The 21322-nt window shown below is 36.5% G+C and overlaps 1 protein-coding gene across 5 annotated transcripts in view; it reads left to right on the plus strand.

Annotated features, from left to right (window-relative positions):
* Window positions 1-21322, plus strand: part of TRPM6 (transient receptor potential cation channel subfamily M member 6) — a 139966-nt gene that overhangs the window by 76540 nt on the left and 42104 nt on the right. For all 5 annotated transcript variants that reach the window (XM_019736695.3, XM_019736693.3, XM_019736694.3 and 2 more), the window contains 8 exons: window positions 2317-2469; window positions 6355-6501; window positions 9136-9264; window positions 11169-11420; window positions 13268-13442; window positions 13631-13745; window positions 17233-17426; window positions 20537-20669. In XM_019736695.3, the coding sequence (XP_019592254.3) occupies window positions 2317-2469; window positions 6355-6501; window positions 9136-9264; window positions 11169-11420; window positions 13268-13442; window positions 13631-13745; window positions 17233-17426; window positions 20537-20669 (1298 nt within the window). The remainder of the gene's footprint in view (window positions 1-2316; window positions 2470-6354; window positions 6502-9135; window positions 9265-11168; window positions 11421-13267; window positions 13443-13630; window positions 13746-17232; window positions 17427-20536; window positions 20670-21322) is intronic.

Genomic DNA, 21322 nt, shown 5'->3' on the forward strand with positions numbered 1-21322 from the left:
AGGAAGTGGGTTAGGAATTAGTGTGATATTATTGTTGTGCCTGGTAACTATGATGTTTCCAGATCTAGAAAATTGCATGCATTTTGAGTTTTACATCTGAAAAGAAAATGACACGCAAATAAATCCCTATCAGAACTGGGGAAAGTCCAGAGGACCTTCACAGGAGATCAAGCTTTAAAACAAAACAACAAAAGGTAATTTCAGTATGAAAAAAATAAATTTTGACAAGGATGACTTCAATTTATTTAATCATGAATGGTATAAAGTCAAGGTTAATCCTATTTTATTCACTGAATCCGAGACTACTAAGACCTAACTTTAGTTAGAAAAAGGTGGTGTTTAGTAAGTTGGTTTTCACAACATTTAGTAAATTTTCTAAACTCTTTACCTTGAAAGGCCATGGAAGTTGAACATAAATACTTCTTTTGAATAGACTGTAAATTAATGAATGATAGCAATGTAATGAGAACATTATGGATGTCTGGATATATACATTTTCTGAGTTTCACTGGCAGAAAATATTTGTGTAGGATGGGAGTGGATCTAACAAAAGGTGACACTTGGTATGTTTTTATATACGTATATGTTTTTTTAAATGACAAGGAAACATTTTCTTTATTTTTTAAAATTGGGGAATATTGGAGAAAAGTGTGTTTCTCCAGTGCCAATCAGCTCCAAGTCAAGTAGCTGTCCTTCAATCTAGTTGTGGAGGGTGCAGCTCAGCAAAAAGTCGAGTCGCTGTTTTCAATCTTTAGTTGCAGGGGGCGCATCCCACCGACCCATGCGGGAAGTGAACTGGCAACCATGTTGAGAGCTCACACTCTAACCAACTGAACCATCTGGAAGCTCAGAGGTGGCTCATTGTCTTCAATCTGGTTGTGGAGGGCGCAGCTCACTGGCCCATGTGCGAATTGAACTGGCAACCCTGTTGTTCAGAGCTCGCGCTCTAACCAACTGAGCCATCCAGCCGCCGTTTTCATATTCTTGATTTTATAATATGAATGAATTTTAATGTTTATGTGATAATATGTACTTAATGGCTTTAAAGAATTATTATAATAACATGCTCCTTGAAATATAATACTTCTCACTGCCCTGCCCCTAGGGATAAATAACAGAATCGTATAGTAGTCCCCCGTTATCCACAGGGATTATGGTCCAAGACCCCTAGTGGATGCCGGAAACCTCAGATAGTACCGAACCCTATGTATACTATGTTTTTTCCTATATACACATACTTAACGATAATTTTTAATTTATAAATTAGGCACAATAATAGATTAACAACAATAATTAATAATAAAGTAGAACAATTATAACAATATACTATAATAAAAATTATGTGAACGTGGTCTCCTTCTCTCTCAAGATATCTTATTGTACTGTACTCCCCTTTTCACTTAAAGGAAGCACTTTACAGTTCTCTTTGGCATATCCAAATGGCCAGCATCACTATTTTTGTGCTTTGGGGCCTTTGTTAAGTAAAATAAGGGTTACTTGAAAACAAGCACTGGGATACTGAGATAGTTGATCTGATAACTAAGATGTCTACTAAGTTTTAACAGGAGGGTAGTATATTACAGCGTTGGATTCGCTGGACAAAGGAATGATTCATGTCCCCAGGGGGACAGAATGGGATGTTGTGAGATTTCATCACACCACTCAGAATAGCCCACAATTTAAAAGTTATGAATTGTTTATTTCTGAAATTTTCCATTTAATATTTTTGGACCATGGTAGATCATGGGTAACTGAAACCATGGAAAGTGAAATGATGGATGGTGGGGTGGGGGACTACCATATACATATTTAAAATTTTTAAATGCACATATGTATGAATATTTTTTAATTTTCTTTTTTTACAAAAATGGGATCACACTATATTGTTCTACAACTTGCTCTTTTTCATTTAACAATGTAATTTAGATACTTTTTCATAGTATTCAAAATTGCTTTTGTGTTTCTAATGGTTGTATAGTACTCCCAGCTAGGTTGTAAGTTAGTTTGTCCCATACCAGCTATCCCTCTAAAGACAGACATTTAGGTTTATGCCTGTTTTTTTTTTTTTTTTCCTATTACAAATAACCCTACAACGAACATCCCTATCCACATGTGCTTGCGTTCATGAGTATTTCTGAGGGAGACACTTGTACAATTGGAATTGTTGAGTTAAAAGTATGTGAAGAATCAGAGTATCAACTGAGTTGGTGATGGGTCTGACATTTTCTATACACTAAAATCTTAATTTTGTTATTTGAATAGTACTTGTGCCTTGTGTAATCCCTACGACTGATTTTGCTTTGTTTTCTTTTAAAGATCGTCATAAGTATTCTTTTACCACCCACGATTTTGACATTGGAATTTAAAAGCAAAGCAGAGATGTCGCATGTTCCCCAATCCCAGGACTTCCAGTTTACGTGGTATAATGGTGACCAGAACCCCAATAGTGCCAAAGAAAATGCTTGTATGGTTAGTGCAATATTATAGTAAACTGAGTTTTCATGGCATTGACTGTATACAAATATACACATACATAAAGTTTATTTGTTTAACAATTTATTTAACAGTCTTAATCACATTATAGTATGATCAGGTTTAGCATGTATGCTAGAGCTACTTAACTGCCATAGATGATTAAGCAAAAGATCCCATTTCTGCCTCAAACCCAAAATTAAACACTTTATTATACTTTGACAGCTGCTTAACTTTTCATGTTGCTTTGTGACTAGTAGAATAAATAGACTAAAGCTGCAATGAGGAATGTCTCATATCCTTAAAAATCTAATTATAATAATGCAGATTTAGAATTTGTATTGATCTTCACTACTCCCCAATTTTTATTTTTTTATTTGTTATATTCAGTGATTGAATAGTTTTAGTTCAGTTCCCAGGTGTATACTCTTTCATGGGTAACTTCCATTACTTCTCTTATAGCCCATCTTTACTGGAGAGTCTCCAGTATGCTGTCTGTGGATATATGGTTTACTTTTTATATCTCAACTTGAATCATTGCTTATAAAATTGTCGTTTACTGTGAGTAAACATCTTATCTGGTACTTAATACTTTAATGAGGCATTTCAGCTAGCATCTTGTCTGATGTGCTTTTGCACTTATGGGATATTTGTTACAATATTTAAAAATATTTGATAAATATTAAATGAAAAATTAATTGATTGATTGATTGAGCATCCATTCTGATTGGTTAATGCCCCAGCTAGCACAGTTAAATTTTGACTGTTATTCCTGTTTGGGTATGTATATGTTCCTTTCTTCTTCTGTCCTTTCCTTCCTCCCTTTTTCCTTCCCTCCTTCCCTTTTCTAAGCCTGAAAGTTCAATAGGCAAGCAAAATAAATTTCCATGAGACGTTTAAGTCTTTCTGACTGCTAACCTCAAAAGCATGACTTTTGATGACATGAGCTTTCTTAGGAACAAATTATTGTAAGATGGCAGAATGGATACACTAGGGGAAGAAAAAGACTTTTCTCACTGGGGGTCGGGAGGTAAGGATTAGGGACAGGAGACAGCTTCATGAATGAGGTGGTGTTTGAACTGTGATTTGAAGATATGGAGAGAGGAACTAGCATTTCAGTGGGAGAGAAGACAGGCAGGAAATGCAAGGCTTATGTCAAGCATTATAATTTTTATGGTTTGGCTAGAGTCCAGGTTATGGGGGACATGGGACAAGGAGAGAATATTTGCAGGTATGGCTGGGAAAGTAGAGTGAGGCTAGATCATGGAGACTCTTGTATAACTTATGAAGGAATATGGTTTTTATTCTATAGGTAATGGTGAGCCAGTGAACATATATGACTAGAATAGCAACATGATCTGACCATTAGGAAAATGATTCCGCTTCTAGTGTACTCGATGATGTAGCAAGAAGACTGGCTGGAAGCAGGGAGAGAATAAGCTAGTGTAACTATCCAGGTAAGAAGTAATAAGGATTTTTATTCAGTTAGTAACAATGGGCACAGAAAGGAAAAGATAGATTTTAAGCAAATAGTCAAATAGGGCTTAAACATGAGATATGGGTGAGAGGGAGATAGCAAATATGATTGAGAGGTTGATGGTTAAAACCAGGCCATCTTGAAAGGACATAATGATGACTAGAAAAAGAACAGGTTTGGAAGGGGAAAAGTGAGCTTAGTATTAGATATGTTGATAAATCACAATGAAAAGATACTTTTTCCCCCTTTGTTCTGCCTTCCCCCCATACTCCGGTTCAAGCTGTTGTTTCTCAGTTTAGTTATGTAGGACACAGCTCCTTGGCCCATGCTGGTATTATGAGCCTTGCGCTCCCCCTGGCTGAGGCAGTCGGTCACGCCTGCTGCCGATCACTCACGCCAACCTCTGGCTGCTCACGGCAGCCCAGCTCCAGGGAAAGCTGTTGTTCACAATCTTTGCTGTAGAGGGTGCAGCTCAATGGCCCATGTGGGAATTGAACCAGAGACCTCAGCGTTAGGAGCACAGTGCTCCAACCACCTGAGCCACTGGGCCCTGAAAAAAGTTGAATAATAATCTATTTAGTCATAGCACCATTAAGTGGGAAAGATGACTGTAATGCAATAAAAAATAGGCAGGAATTGTAGTAGAGCTGATTGTTGTAGTTATAATTTTATTCTGTGTGTCTCCTTATATCAGATTCCTAGCTGACAGAGAAAAAGTGAAGGGAGAGGGGAGAGGAGAAAGGAAGGAAGGGAGGAAGAAAGGAAGAAAGGAAGGAAGGAAAAAGAGAGAGAGAGAGAGAGATTAAGATTGAGGTTGAGATTTGAGTAAAATAAAAGCTAAGAAAAATATTTTTGTGTTTACCTTCTTCTAAGGAAAAAAAAAAAGGCCTGAACCTGAATTTATATTCCCATGCTGTCTTCATCTTGGCAGTTTTTGAATTTAACTCAGAGATAGGCTCAATTAGTACTTTATAACCCATACCAAAATGCCAAGAGTAATTAAAGACCTAATGAAATGCTCTTAGAAAATATAGTAAGGGAAGTTATTTAATGACAAGGTTATTACTTAAACTGCTTTCTGAATTCTTTCTGTAGTGGTACTGATGTCATTAAAATCATAGTAAAAGATGACTTTTCTAATCCGTTCAAAGCCATTTTAACTCTAGGCAGGTTCAAACCTGTCAGGAACCAGCTCAGTTCCTATGCCTCAAAGTTATAAACTCACTTCTACTGCCCAAAGTGACATGAATTATATTCACATTAGGCATTGAGAGAACCCATCTAGATGCCTGAGGCCTCAAAAATTATATTTTCCTGCAATTATATGGACAATGAACAAAACTTGATTAATTTCTTGGCTTGAAAAATCTTGCTAATCATGTGGGTCTGACACTAGAGAGAGATCTTTTGTGGATAGGTTGAAGAAATGTACTAGTAAGAGAGGCATCAGAGAACATTCCTTTTATTCATTTTTTAAAAACTCACAAAAGTAACTCTTTTCCTGTTTAAAAGTTAAAAACACAAAACTCTATAAAGTAGGGTGAAATCTCTTTTACTTCTTTTTCATTCCTAAGAATATTCCTAAGTTCTCTCTTTCCAAAAACAATCAGGCTATAGAGGTGCTTTTTTCTTTTCAATTATTTTTTCCCTTATTTTTAAAGGCTCTTCTGTATGGGCACCTGTAGTCACATTCACACAACTACTTCTCTGTCACACAGCTATTCCTTACTTATCACCTACAAAGGGTTAATCCCTTTAGGCTGACATATAACTTTATGAGAAACTGATCAGAGATTTGATGCTTTCCCTAGAAAAACCCATGTACAATGCAAATACTTGCATATAGTTGCAGGAGACTCACGGACTCCGGAGCTCAGAGTCCATGAACTTCAGGTAAAGAATCTCTGCTACAAATGAATGGAGAAGCTATCAAAGCCAGAATCCTAAAACTAACACTGTGCCTAACTTTCCCATGTATTGGAAAAGATGTATCATCAATGGATTTCCGTTCTGTCCTCCTGCATTATGGAAATTGGTTATTGATCTTACAGAGATTTTTATGAATATCTTTAGATTCCAAATTAGTGATAAAAGAGGTTGAACAGAACAGGAACAGTGACCATTTTAAAATCCTTGGAACTACTCTTAGTTTAACTAGGTTTGATTATTAGAGATTCAGCTTGCATTTCAGAAATACCTTGTGCTCCTTACCTGGTCAAAGATTTATATAATACATATTATTTTCTTTCCATTCAAGAATAAGATTATAATTTGGAATGGTGGCTGCCCAACTAATTTCTAATATATTTATTATATATGTTTATTATATTTTTTTGATATTTGTAAATGTCAATATTTTGGAATGGTTGCCCCTGACAATACATGATTATTTGTTTATTTTACAGAAAGACCATGATATGGAAAGGGGCCCTGATGAGAAACAAGATGAAAATCAGCACTTTGTTTTAAAGAGTGGTCCCCAAAGCCTTCCACTGACCAGGAAAGTCTATGAGTTCTACAGTGCTCCAATTGTCAAGTTTTGGTTTTATACGGTTGGTTTCATAGCAACAATTCATGATAGTTAATAGCTGATGATAATGTTGATAATGATATACCTGATTTGCCACCTTGTGATAAAATGTAGAATTGCAGTAAGAAAAATGGGATGAATGACAAAGGAGGTAAGAAAGAAGATTGGAGGGAGGCAAGTAAAGGTTAGAACAGATCTCTCCTACATTGGGAGTGAAAGAATGAGCATTTTCTTCTTTCTTAAGTGCTTCCCATTAGCAAGCTGGGACTGAGCATTTGAAGCTATTTTTTTGTTTGTTTGTTTTTTAAGATTTTTTTTTATTGGGGAAGGGGAACAGGACTTTACTGAAGCTTTTTGGCATAATAAAATTAACAGGATTGTAGAATTAAGTGACAGAGATGGATTCTTTTCCCCATCTTGGGCAAAAATATCAGCAGTTTAGTCGATTTTTTCTTTGTAGCAATAATGTATAACAGACACAAAAAAAGCAAGTGTTTGGTTTTTGTCTTCAGTGTATATGCTTATAAATACATTATAAAGGACAATAAAAATTGTACAAGTTGAACTGTATGAACAAATACTAAACCTGTTATGGATATAGGGATACAGAGAAAGCATGAACTGTACATTAAATGTATTGAGTGCTTTTCATGTTTATTTAATAGCATTGCTTTTCTAATGTTTAGCTGTAGCTAAATTGCTCATGGACAAGATTATGTATTTCCAAAACATTTGAATTGTGACTAAAAAGAATTATCTGAATGTGTTATATTTCAAAATATTTACTTACTCAACCACACACTTATTTCATATACTTATTGAATAAGTATAAAGTTCTGAATGACTTTCATCTGTTTTCAAAAATCAAATCTCTTTTCAAATGATGAAGTTTCATCATTTTTGTGAATATGCACCAAAATATCCCAGTAACTGAGAGAATTTTAACCATAGCCATGTCATTGGGAAAAGAGTAGTCAAATATTTCTTTCCTTAGAAATTTCTAGCTTGCGAACTCTTAGAGACAGGAGCAACACTAAGCAAATATAATAACAACAACAAAAATTGTTAACAAATAGAACAAATAACCCAGCCAGATCTTTCCACCATAACAGATGGTGAACACAGGCATTTTAGTCTTGGCAATCACTTTGCTAGGTTACGGAGTGTGTGCTTTATTGAAACAATGTCTTATTATAAATGTTATGATAAAAAAAGCAACAATCTGAACACTTTTGGATCTTTTCTTAAAAACTGGAAAGAAATAAAAAGAGTCAGAAGAAGTACCATCAATATCTACAGTGTTTTATGCAGTGTCTCAATACCATGAAACCAATGACAAAAATGTAAAGAATGACTCCTTGATAGAACAAATTTATTAACTTATGTCCCTAAGGAGTCATCAAACATACTCAGACTTTGAGACATAGACCTACGGAAGTATAGAATTAATGGACTTCACTTTAACTTTCTTATATGCTTCTCTACTACAGCTCTTTAACTCATAGGCAGTAATACCCAGTATGCCTACCTGAAATACCACCTATTGTATATAACATCCTATTGTATAGTCAGAAGTGGTTTCAACCATTCTCTATGTTGAACTAAACTTAGAAGACTGATAAAACTTAGGTAGAGCTCAAAAAAATATGAGAAATAGGGATCCAAATTAAAATATATACTTCTCGTGAAAATGAATGCACACACACCCATACCAATTTTTCTCTCTGTTGATTGGGGATTTTTAATACAAGTATTGATCAGCTAGCATCTGAGGCTATTTAAAGGGCTGTACCATCTCATGCATTGTTGGTGTGCATGGACATTGGTAAAGCCTTTCTGGTAGACAATTTAGTAATATGTGTCACAGTTTTAAATTTGTGTGCTCAGCTATTCTACTTCTGGGCATATATCTTAAGAAGGTGAAAGTGTTAGAAAAGATTACAAAGCTAATATCACCATGTATACATATGTGTGTGTGTTTACTGTGTTTACTGTTTTAATTCTTTGACAAGTTTGGAAATCTAGGTTTAATATACACAGTTAGTAATTAAATATACCTTTCTTGAATGTCTACCATGTGTCAGGCTGAGTGCTGAGCACTGAGAATAAAAATATCAGCAGTCTTTAGTTACAAGGACTCATAAGTTGGATAACACTTTCCCACTAATCAGAGTATTTTAATCAGCATGAAATAAAACTCCCAGCAGTAGTAAATGCCATGATTTATTACATTTGAATATAAGCACCTACTGAGGCTACTCATTTGGCGTGCTTGGCACACATTTTTTCTGTTTAAATGGAGGGAAGGTGTGTGATTCCCTCTTGGCTTGCTGTCATCCGGAAAGTGCCCATGTTGGAATTAGCAGGGTTCTGGAAATTCTGGTCAGGAGCTAACAAGATAAGACAGTGACCTCTTCCTATGCATTTGAGAACAGTGATTTTTTCATTTCTGCCACTTAATCCTAGAACAGATAACTGTGGATTCTTGTGTTTTCCTCAATATTAGGTCATCAATAATCAGAGGATGGTCCTGGTTGTATTTTCATGTTTTCACGTCAAAGTTTGTGTATATTTCTGCTCATCTTGGTCTGAGTGTGCTTGGTCTCCTCCATTATGACTATCACTCATGTCCAGGGAATGTGTGTCCCCCTCACAGATGGCATATTTGGCATTCCTCATGCTGTTCACTTTTACTGTGTTGGTGGAGATGCAGCGTCAGCCCAGCGTGCAAGAGTGGCTTGTTATCATTTACATCTTCACCAATGCCATTGAGAAAGTCCGGGAGGTGAGCTATCCCTTCTACTTTTGGCTTCTGCACACCTCTGCTAGAGGTGTCCTGAGCTCTGCTGATGAAAATAGATAGGTCAAGGGTGAGGGTGAGATAGACAATCCTGATCCTGATTTGCATACTACAGGAAGGGTATTTAGGGGAAAATCTCTGATCCCAATCCTTTCTCCTTGCCAAATACTTTTTACTGGTTGCTGCTCTTTGAAAGCAGTTGTTTTCGAGGACATCTGAGTGTGTTTATCACTAAGTGATTCTGTCTAATTGTTATTAGATCCTCCAACTATTTGATTTCCTGGAAGTGTGTGTGTGTGTGTGTGTGTGTGTGTGTGTGTGTGTGTGTGTGTGTTTTAAATAAGATTGATTTTTCATAGCCTAGCATTACTTGCATATTACCAGTTTGTCTCACAGAGTGGTACGTAAATGGTCAAAGTTGTATAATAAATAAAGAATTCATTTATAGCTTTTAAAAGATCCTACTAAATACCTTTGAAAATTGAAACTGAAAATCCTTCTGGAGCAAGTAGTCCAAGAAACAAAACAAGTCAAAGTTTTTGTTTTTAATTTGCAATGAGTCATTTAAAAATAAAAGAACATTTCCATGCATTTATATATGCAATCATACAGTTATGACTATTTTAGATAATATATATGTACGAGGTGTGATCACACAACACAGTGAATGTTTAAATAAAAAAAAATATTACAGTAAAAGACACATTGCTATTAATTTCCCTCAAAATGCTCCCCCTCGCTTCAAATACAGTTATCCCATCATTCTTGCCACTTTCTGAAGCAGCTCTGGAAGTCCTCCTTCATGAGTTTCTTTAGTTGCGCTATTGTGACTGCCTCAATGTCCTGAATGGATCCAAAATGTTTACCTTTCATAGTCATTTTGACTTTGGGGAAGAGACAGAAGTCTCACAGTACCAGATTCAGTGAATAAGGTGGATGAGGACACACCATAATGTTTTTATTTGATAGGAATTGCTGTACCAGAAGTGATGTGTGACACAGAGCCTTTCCGTGTGATCAAAATATACAGTGAATGCTACTGCCGAGGGCCATCCAATGGAAAGGCAGGGATCTTCAATACGTGAAGCGGTGCACCAAACCTTAGCAACAGTGTGTGACAAGTTTCAACTTGTTTAGTGCAGTCGGGTGTGAGCTACGGTTGAGAGAAGGTGTGTTTTAAATTGTGCCATAAATCATCCTCCATCATGACAATGCTCCGTGTCACACATTGCTTCTGGTATGGCAGTAGTTATACCTATATGGTCTGCTAGTTACTATTGTGAAGTTTATAGATTATAGAAGATAACTCAGGAGAAAAATGTTATCTGAATTCTACCATTTTTATGCTTTGGGGAAAATAGGTTTACTATTTTACACATCAGTTTTTCTGATACTCTGTTGCAGGGTAATTTCTTAAAATAGTGAGTTCTAATATTACATTCTGAGTAATTTGTGAACAACTCACTAAAGAGGACCAGATTATAGAATTCCTTGGTTTCAAACTAGTCTTTTTTGTACTTGGCTATACCTCATGAAATGGAATTGTCCTTATATAGATCCATTACAATATTAAGTTTTAAAATGTCTTGCAGTTTCCCTGTGTTAGTTTAGGATTAATGAAAGCTAGAAAAATTACTTAAAAATACCCTTCTGTTGGGGTGTTCAAAAAGCTGGCTAGCACTAACAGTGACATTAAACTATATTTATTGAATTGTTTAAATAATTCATTACCTGAGGATAACTTAATTCACCAAAATCCCCTTGTGATCTAAGATTTGGCAGGATTCAAATTACTCTTTAAATGAGCAGTTGATATATTAAAGAAGGTGATATTGATGAGACTCTTGGATTATATCTCATTCTTTAGGTTTCTTTCTTTCTTCTTTTAGGTCTGTATTTCAGAACCTGAGAAGTTTACTCAAAAGGTAAAGGTATGGATTAGTGAATACTGGAACCTAATGGAAACTATAGCTACTGGCCTGTTTTTGGTTGGTTTCAGCCTTCGGTGGGGTGACCCTCCTTTCCATACAGCGGGAAGACTTATATACTGCATTGACATCATATTCTGGTTCTCACGACTCCTGGACTTCTTTGCTGTGAATCAACACGCAGGTCCATATGTGACCATGATTGCAAAAATGGTGAGTACAGTCTGCTTGTATATTCTGGTGTTCTTTTTTAATGCTTCTGCCTAATTTCATGGTTCACATTCAGTAGTTTAACTTTTGAAATTATTTATATAAGCACAGAGAGCAAGATCATTTCATCACTGCTTTCCTTATAACCACCAACTCATATTTAACAAATGTACTTGGATAGCATATTGGGTAGTTGATAAGGATTCTCAGTAAGGGCCAGATGATATGGGATTGAATCAAATTTGCCTCTGAGCTACCACCAATACTATTTTTCTGCTAAAATATTGATTTATCTTTGTATCTCTTCATCCCCATCCAACTCTTAATTAGCAATTACTATGGGCCACACACTCTTATAAGTACTTTGAATATATTAACTCATTTACTTTTCAAAACAACTTTATGAGATAGGTACTATTATTCACATTTTACATATAAGGAAATGAAGGTAAAGTAAAATTTCTGAGAATATTAGTAGGGGAGCCAGGATTCAAATCTGGGCCACCTGGGTCTGTCTGTCATTGGCACTCACTATGCAGTTTTATTAGCCTTGTCCAGATGACTTTGCACAGAGCCTAAGAACCACCCCCTAGGAAGTACAGTACCTCAAAATCATCTTTGCTTTTTCTTCTGGCAAGTGTTTGAGAAGGAAGGGTAGTGCTGAAATGAAGGAATAGGACAGAACAGGGAGAACCTCCAGGATTCCAAAGATAGACTTTTTCTTCGCACTTTTCTCTTAGACCAGCAATGTCTTCTCTGGTCTTCGTGACATTGGTATTAATTACATAAGCTATGCTGAGGTGATTAACATATATCAGCGAGTTAGCACAAGTTTATTTTTTCCCTAATGCAAAGCTTAATGAGTGCTCATGGCGGCCATCCTCTCCCCAGTGACTCAGGGATCCAGAATCCTTCCATCTTGTGACATAGTAACATCAACATGTGGCTTCTAAGGTCTCCTATGACAGGACGTGATAGTGACAGATAAAGTCTTATGGTTTCTAACTGCTCTGGACAAGAAGTGACCCAATTCACTGTCACTCCATAGCTCATTGGCCAGAATAGGTCACATGGCCCCAGCCTCATGGAAGGAAGGGCAAGAAATGTAGAAAAGCTAATAGAATACTCATGGAACAATTCTCTCTGCCATAGTGAACAAATGGGTTGAGCTGATGTATGTTTAGTAAGTGAAATTAATTATTTAAAAAGGCCTTAAAAATTATAATACAAAGTTCAGTGTTCTATAAACAGCCCTCTATTGTGTATTATAACAATAAGGCTTACTTTTAATACAAAGACTAAGTGGCAGTTTTGAAACATTGGATTTAACAAACATCATTTCACAGTTGCTTTTTGCTTGTTTTGGGGATCCTCCACTTTATCAGGGTGATCAGTAGCGTGGAATTCTTCAGCAGATTCTTTGCCTGATTCATTTCTCAGATTCCAACTAGTTCTTGAAGATAACTGTGGGAATAAGAAGCCATTTTACTAACTTGAGTATCCCTATTTTTTTCTTTTCCTAACCTCTGGCCCAATTGGTGAAAAGTTGGATATTAGCCAATCAAAATCTGTTCACATTTCATTACTTCTTAAAAAAAAGAAGTACAAATTCTCTTTGTTAGTAAATTTGTGTTATTCCATAGACCACATTGACATGACACACATATTGTACAGCAAAAACAAAATGGTTTTGCCAAAGGAAATCCAGCTATTCATGGACTAGGGCATTTTGGTCAATAACTAGACAGATATATTTATTGGCAGGTGTAATTATGATGGTTGCTAGTATTTGATTTGTTTTAAATTTCAAATCTGTAGTAAAATTCTGGTTGTGCTATACACTTTTACAGACAGCAAACATGTTCTACATTGTGATCATAATGGCCATAGTCCTGCTGAGCTTTGGAGTGGCACGCAAGGCCATCCTTTCTCCAAAGGAACCTCCATCTTGGAGCCTTGCTCGAGATATTGTGTTTGAGCCATATTGGATGATGTATGGAGAAGTCTACGCATCAGAAATAGATGGTGCGTAGGAGATTTTGTCATCATACAGAAATTGAACTTTTGTAGGTACTCGGAGAAAAAAAAATGAGAAAAATAATCATCTGGACCTTAAAAATATAAAAAAAAATTTTATGGTATTCTGCTGTTAATGTGCTAAATATTTAGAGTCATAGGACTGTGATTCATCTTATCTCATTCTTTTTTTGCAGTTTGTTCAAGTGAGCCATCCTGTCCTCCTGGTTCTTTTCTTACTCCATTCCTCCAAGCCGTCTACCTCTTTGTGCAATATATCATCATGGTGAACCTGTTAATTGCTTTCTTCAAGTAGGTTACTTTAATTAAATATGGTTATTGTGTTTAAGTCAAAATGTGGGCAGTTGTTTTGAGTAGATTCACATGTGTTTTGAGCACGTAGCCATTGTTTTTTGTGTGCTCCATGTCTTATTACTGCGGTTTTAGAATATGGGCATGAAATTACTGGCAGGAGGCATCAGAGCATGAGAAGAGACAAAACAATAAATAGAAAGTATCATAAAAGCAGAATGAAAGGAAATAATGTATTGTAATTAAATAATACATTAGAATCATGGAAGAGTGACAGTTGATGAGGTTGAAAGTTGGCCAAGGAACGCTTGATATTCTTTCTTCACTTGGCTTTCAATGCAGCGTATCTACTTTCTTCTATCTCACTTTTTACTTGTTCTCATCATATCCTTACCCTTTCAACATTGGAATGTCCCTGGGTCGTGACCTTGCTTGCCTTTTATTTATGCTTTCTTTGGTGATTTGGCCAGTTTCCTGTATATGTTGTAATTTTTATCTCTAGCCCAAATCTTTTTCTTGAACTTAAATCCTATAGATCTAACTGCCCCCTTCCATTACCAGTTGGCTGTTTAGTAGACTTCTAAAATTTTAAATGTTCAAATTCTTGATCCTCCCTTCTATCCGATATATACTTGTTCTACTTTTAGTCTTTCCCAAATCTATTAGAAAGACCACAAGTTTCTGTCAAAGTTCTATCTTTCCAGTTTGTTCGGACCGAAAATCTTGGAGTCATTCTTAATGTCTCTAGTACTTCTACCTCTAAACTGTCAGAACACTTTTTGACTCTACCTTCAAAGAGATCATCAATCCAGCCACATCTTACCACCCCACTTCTACCACAGAGCCTCCTCATTTATGTCTGTGCTTTTGTCTTTGGTCCCTATATTCTTTTATCAACACAGAAGCCCTAATGACCCTTTATAGACATACGTTGGATGCTGTCACTCCTCAGCTCCAGATTCTTCAGTGGTTTCCCATTTTCCTCTACGTAAAAGTCAAAGTTCTTACCATGACCTAGAGGGCCCCATGTGATTTGGCTTCCCTTCTACTTCTCAAATCACACGTCGCACTACTCTCCCCCTAATACATTCCTCTCCTCACCACACTGGCCCCTCACAGTTTTTCAAACAATACAGGTGTGTTTGCACTTGCTGTTCTCTCTGTCTGGAATGCTCTTCCCAGGTATCAATGGGGTGCATTCCCTTACCCCCTTCAAGTCTTTGATCAAAGGTCCCCCTTTTGATTAGGCCTAACCTAAGGATGATATTTAAAAGGGTACTGCTCTCCATTTCCTTCAGCCATCTCCTTGGTATGCCTGGTCCTTCTTACTTTTCTTTCTTTACACACTTTTTCTTTCTTTCTTTACGTAAATATGTTTTATAATGTACATACTGTGTTTTTTCTGTTTTCTGGCTTATCTACTGGAATATAAGCTCCACAAGGACAAGTTAGGCTGTTTTTTGTTGTTGTTTTTTGACTTTTTTGCTCAAGAATTTATCCCAAACACTGAAAAGATAAGAAAAGGGAAATCAATGCATGGAATCTAAATAAAGAAAGTAGAGAAGATAAAGCCTGGAGGGAGGCAAAATAAATTAGAATACTTAAAAAAATGACACATATACATATATAACATATATTATATGTATATCTTCCTGCTTTTTACAAGATTGTATAATAGCTATCATTACTTTTAGCCCCAGCATTTTATGAACTTTAAAATTTGTTGGTATTTAGTTATTATAGCTATTTTTGATATTTCAAATAATACTAAGAAAAGGACATGAGATTTTTTGATTCACAAAAACATCAGGTATCAAAAGAGAGGTTGAGAAATCCTCACAGAGACCAGTTTTCTCACTTCAGAGATAAACACATTGAGAACCAAGTGAGCTGAGAAATCCAAGCTCTCACTACTTGTCTGGGGGCCCTTTCCAGATTCTTTATACCAATAATTACAAAGAACCTGAAATACACTGTGAATATTGTCACCTGCTGGTGGACAGGCTACAGTCACATGTGGAGTGGCAGTAGCATGTAATTTGATGGTTCTTAAACTTGATCGTGCAGAATTACCAGCAGGGCTTGCTGAGATACAGATTGCTATAATATCTACCTGCAGAGTTTCTAATTTAGTGGTTCTGGGGTAGGACCCAAGAATTTGCGTTTTTGACAAGTTTTTAGGTGATGTTGTTGCTGCTGGTTCACTCACCACACTCCGAGAACCACTGTTAAAACCCAGTTATATACGTTTCCTTCATCTACTTTGTGGACTCTGTGATAGGTATGTTCCCCCTCCTCTTATCCTAAGCTGGTTTTCTGCAGAATAGTTCTGGTTCCTTTTCTTTATTATTACTCCAGTTTAAGGTTGCCTATATCTTTATTTTGCTAAATGTGGCTGCCCTCCTTATGTACATCTCTGCCATTTTCTCTAAAGAGACTCAATTTTATATTAGTCTAAAAAAATGTTAAGATGGACATTCTATTGTGACAATCCCCTCTCTCCCATCATGTTATAGACTTAAAGGTAAATAGTTAAGGATAAAATGGTGTTTTAGAATAACTACCATCCACCAGAACCTCCAACTACCACCCACCAGAACCTCCGATGCAAATTCTGTAATATCAATATATTTATCACACTATCTTCATATTATAATTGATGTAATTAAATGGAAAATCCAAGGTGGCCTACCAACGAGAGTTACTTTTATTGTAAAGTTAATCTGAGTAATATATCTACCTTCTAAATAGAAGCTCTGCTTATTGGTTTATTTTAGGATGAATTGATTGTTTCCCCCTGTCTCTTTCTCTTCATTAATATTCTTTTATTTGGGTGTTTTAAGTAGGCTTATTCTAGCAGTTTTCACGTGCGACATTAGGAGAACCTCTTCATAAGGTTGCTCATATAGAGGAACATGAAAGCTGTTTACTGGGACGGCCAGTTGGCTCAGTTGGATAGAGTGCAGTGCTCATAAGACCCAGGTCGCTGGTTGAATTCCCACATGGGCCAATGAGCTGGGCCCTCCACAACTAGATTGAAAACAACGGCTTGACTTAGAGCTGATGGGTCCTGAATAAACACACTATTCGCCAATATTCCCCAATTAAAAATTAAAAATGAAGCTGTTAACCATGAATGACGAATTGTGGACTGAAAAGTTTTTTATGTGAGAAGACATGGTGAACCAAAGATAGTGTTGAGTTCCAGATGGCACTATCTTTTTTAAAATGTTAGCATTTTCTTCTCCCTGATTTTAATTTCTACCTTTTGTCTACTATTTTGATTAGCATATTTTATTGTAGAAAGTGATTAATGTATTTTGTTTTGTGGAAGAAGAATCTGAAATGCAATGCATATTGTTTTTATTGGCTAATTGCTAGTAATGTCAGATGAACCAATCATAAAACCTGGAAAAAAAGGAAAAAATCTATTATATTTCAGGATTTTTGTATTAACGCATTGTCCCTTTCTTACTACAACTTACAGTAACGTTTATCTAGATATGAAATCCATTTCAAACAAACTGTGGAAATACAATCGCTATCGCTACATCATGACTTACCATGAGAAGCTTTGGCTGCCTCCACCTTTCATTCTGCTCAGTCATATTGGTCTCTTCCTGCGCCGTCTTTGTCATCGTCGAGCTCCAAATGACCAAGAAGAGGGTGATGTTGGATTAAGTAAGTTTTCCTTGGTGGCACAGGAGGAAGAGAGTAAAGAATGGAGATGCAAGGTTGAAGACACACTGGACCATTGGCAGTTAAATTCAGGGCACAGGATGGAAGGCTCTGGGAGTTAACTGACAATAGAGTAACAGCTGAGGATGCAGGTCTAAGTAAATACATTGATCTCATTGTGTGGTTGTAGTGCTTTTTGCCAAGATTAATCAATACTTTGAAAAAAAAATAGGTAGGAACAAAATCTCTGCTTGACTGTGTAAAGGTTTTAAGTCACCCAGAATACCTGTGTTTTCTCTGCTGATGTGAGAATTCATTAGAATAACTCCTAGAGAGTAGTTACAATGATCCATATTCATTTCCCCATTGTTGAAGATGGAATCCAAATAGGAAGGAGTTACAGAAGGCCTTGTGCTCTGAGGGAGATAGATAAACAAGACTTTTTGATTAACGTATTAACCAGAATCAGGGTTCTTTTGTCCTCTAATCTACTGCATACGGAGGTGATTCTGAATGGATGTTTTACGTCTTCAATCTCTCTCCCTCTCTCTCTCTCTCTCTCTCTCTCTCTCTCTCTCTCTCTCTCTCTCTCTCTCTTTCTATCTCCAAAGCTTCAGTCTACATATTTTGAAATTATCCTCGCTCATTTTGCTCACTCATATTTTGACTGCATGATATGATGGTCATACTAATTGTCATATGAGGAGAACATTCTTTTTTGTGATTATGTAGATCTTCTGTAGTTCCTCTCAAGCAATTCCACAATTGATACCAGGCCCATTTCTAGATAATTCCTAGATATAGAGGAAATAGTTGGCATAAATCCACAATCCTTTATTCCAATTTCTAAATCAAAAGTACCTCTGAAAATGGAAAGTCTTTTTTTCTTTATAAATTGTGGAAAGACTCACTTGGGCAGAAGTAGCTTATGGGACTAACGTGAAGCTATTTATTCTCTTTATCCCATGTAGTGTGAATATTCATCGATTTTGCTGCAGAAATAGTAATGTGTCTCATTACAGGGGACTTCTCTGACCCCAAGTAAAGAGTTTGCATCATTTACCACTCTTTTACTTTTTAAGTTTTTTTCTAAAACTAGAAAAAAAAATCTAAATTCTAAAACACATCTGGTTCCATGAGTTTCAGATAAGGGGTTGTGGAGTATTTATTTATACATTTTGGTGAGTTCTTCGGGGGACAGATGTTCTTGCAAGATTGTCAGGGTAATATGCTTTTGCTTTTGGTAGTTGGCTGTGTGAAGTGTTTTTCTCCTCTTGAGTCACTTTGGAGAATTATTTTTCTTTTTCTTTTTTCCCCCCACAAGAGATTCAGTCTTTATCAGGAAGCCAAAGCACAACTGAAGTTAATTTAAAGACTTATAATTATACTGCAAGTTTTAGGCTTCTAATAGAGTGCCATCCCAGGCACTGGCTGCAGAACCATTGCAACCTAATAGTAGAATGTGAACCAATTGAGAGATACTGGAATTAACTAGGATTTGGCCAGATTTCCTAGCACCATAACAAAGAACCTTTCCTGGGTTCACCTTGATCTGGGCTTATAGGGTGATTCTGGTATAACACTTAAGAAAATGTTCTGTTCATCTCAAGCTCTGGGAAATTCTTGAATTTTTGTAAGATTGCTTCCGATCCTCTCTCTGTATTGAAGATCAAGACCTTTGCATATGTTGCAGCAGTGCCACCTTGCGGACAGTCCCAAGAATGCGCCATAGGCTACAAGCTGCACCTGTTACTAGAATTGCTCTGTGGATTGTTTGCTCTCACGAATTCACAGAAGGTTCAAATCATGACAACTGTGAAGTTTCTTGTTCATACTTTGTTTCCCCAAAAATAAGACCTAACCGGAAAATAAGCCCTAGCATGATTTTTCAGAATGACATCCTCTGAACCAAACCCCTACTGTGTCTTTTGGAGCAAAAATTAATATAAGACCTGGTTTTATTTTTGGGGAAACATGGTGGGAGATTCTTTAATTTAGTGTTAGAGGGATACTGGATTTTTTTTAGTATTTGAAAGTTTTCCACACCATAAAATCAGAAAACATTGTGCATTTGAGTTGTGAACATATTTTATGGTTGAGTATTGTTTTCTTTTTGCCATGTTTTTCAATTCAGAATTAATATTTTTATCTTTTGTATTATTGGAAAATATTGGAACATTTTCACTTCTAATAAATTCTGTAGAACTCTAATGGCTTCCCCCTCTAATGTAAGTGAAATTATTGAAAGAAGAGAACTTCTCATTTTATCCTTTTTGTAACACTATTTTTATATTTTCCAAGTATTGGAAACTTGCTTATAATACGTATTTTCCTGTTAGGTCAGAGTGAGAGCCAAGGTGGTAGCCTGAATGATTGCTGAAGTTTGACAAGAATTGCATTAGCTTCAAAATATCACCAAATGATGTGTCTTTTAATGAATTTAATTATAATTCTGTTAGGGAAGGTGGGTAGCCTTAATTGGCTATTGACTGGTAATAATATGTTGTTTTTTTTCAACAGAAGAACTTAGTGTATGCAAACTCAGTGTAACAAATTAAAACTTTCTTATACATACTGGATTACTGTCAAAAGACTTTGACTTCTAGCCATGATTTTAACCTATAGGTTACTCATTGCCATTTTGAGAGATAAAACAGTTGGTGGGGGTGGGGTGGGGAAAGACAATCAGTTTTGGGGGAATTGAAAGTTATGTGTGGATTTTCGACTGAGTACGGGTTGGTGCCCTAACCCTCACATTCAAGGGTCAATTGTATAGTGAATTTTTCTTAATGTGTAAAAACATTCTAACCTGTGAAAATATTGAAGAGAAAGTGTCTGTTCCACATGTGCCATCTTCACACTCCCATCCCTGTTTATAGAACAAAAAGAGAGACCCAGACTGGCGTTTCCAGTTGTTCCCCCTTAATACTTAATACATGCTGCTTACCCCTTAATACTGGGACTACAGTCTGACAAGGCAGCAAAGTTTTATCATACAAGCTTCAGTCTATCAAATTTCAACACAAGTGGAAGAAAAGCCACTCACACATTGTATTGACTTCCTACTGAAAGTGAATAATGATACTTTTTATGTACCATACCTATTTTCACAGAACTCTACCTGAGTAGGGAGGATCTGAAAAAGCTTCACGATTTTGAAGAACAGTGTGTGGAAAAATACTTCCATGAGAAGATGGAAGGCCTGAATTGTAGTTGTGAGGAGCGAATCCGAGTGACATCAGAAAGGTAAAAGATTATATGTATTTTTCCGTCCCCAAACTGCTACCCAAACCCAATTCTCTAGAATGTCTAAAAAGGTACAAAGATCTACTTAAAAAATCCAGAGGTTTAAGCTCTCTAAAACGTTCTCAAGTAGCACATAATGTACATATAATTGATCCATGTTTATTGAACATCTGCTCTGTTCCAGTTACTATCCTGTTTACTGGAGGTAAATGGTGTGTACGAGACAAGAGTCCCTGACTTCATAGGACTTACATTCTAGTGTGTACATGTGGAAGAGTGTGGGGGGTGGGGGACAAAAAAATAAACAACGAAACACATAAAAGAAATAGGGAATTTAATGTTAGGTAGTAAAGGAGCAATGAAGAAAAATTAGCATAAAGGAATGGAAAACAATGGTGGCAAGGGGTCTGCTGGTATTGGGGGTTGGGTTGAACTGTTTTGGGTAGTCTGGTGCAGGAAGGTCGATGTGAAGAGATTGAGGAGGAGAGGCCCGAGGGAGGTGTACCAGACAGAGACATGTGGTGGCATGGTGCACCTGGTGGAAGGAGCAGAAAATGCAGGTGCCTCAGGCAGCCAGGTGAGTCCAGGAGCAGCCCGCAGGCCCGGGGGAGGTCCAGTGTACCATGCTGGTTGCATCAGGAGGCATGAAGTTC

Source organism: Rhinolophus sinicus, chromosome 16 (assembly GCF_057876585.1).
Source record: "Rhinolophus sinicus isolate RSI-liver-muscle chromosome 16, RSI-T2T, whole genome shotgun sequence".
Lineage (NCBI taxonomy): Eukaryota > Metazoa > Chordata > Mammalia > Chiroptera > Rhinolophidae > Rhinolophus > Rhinolophus sinicus.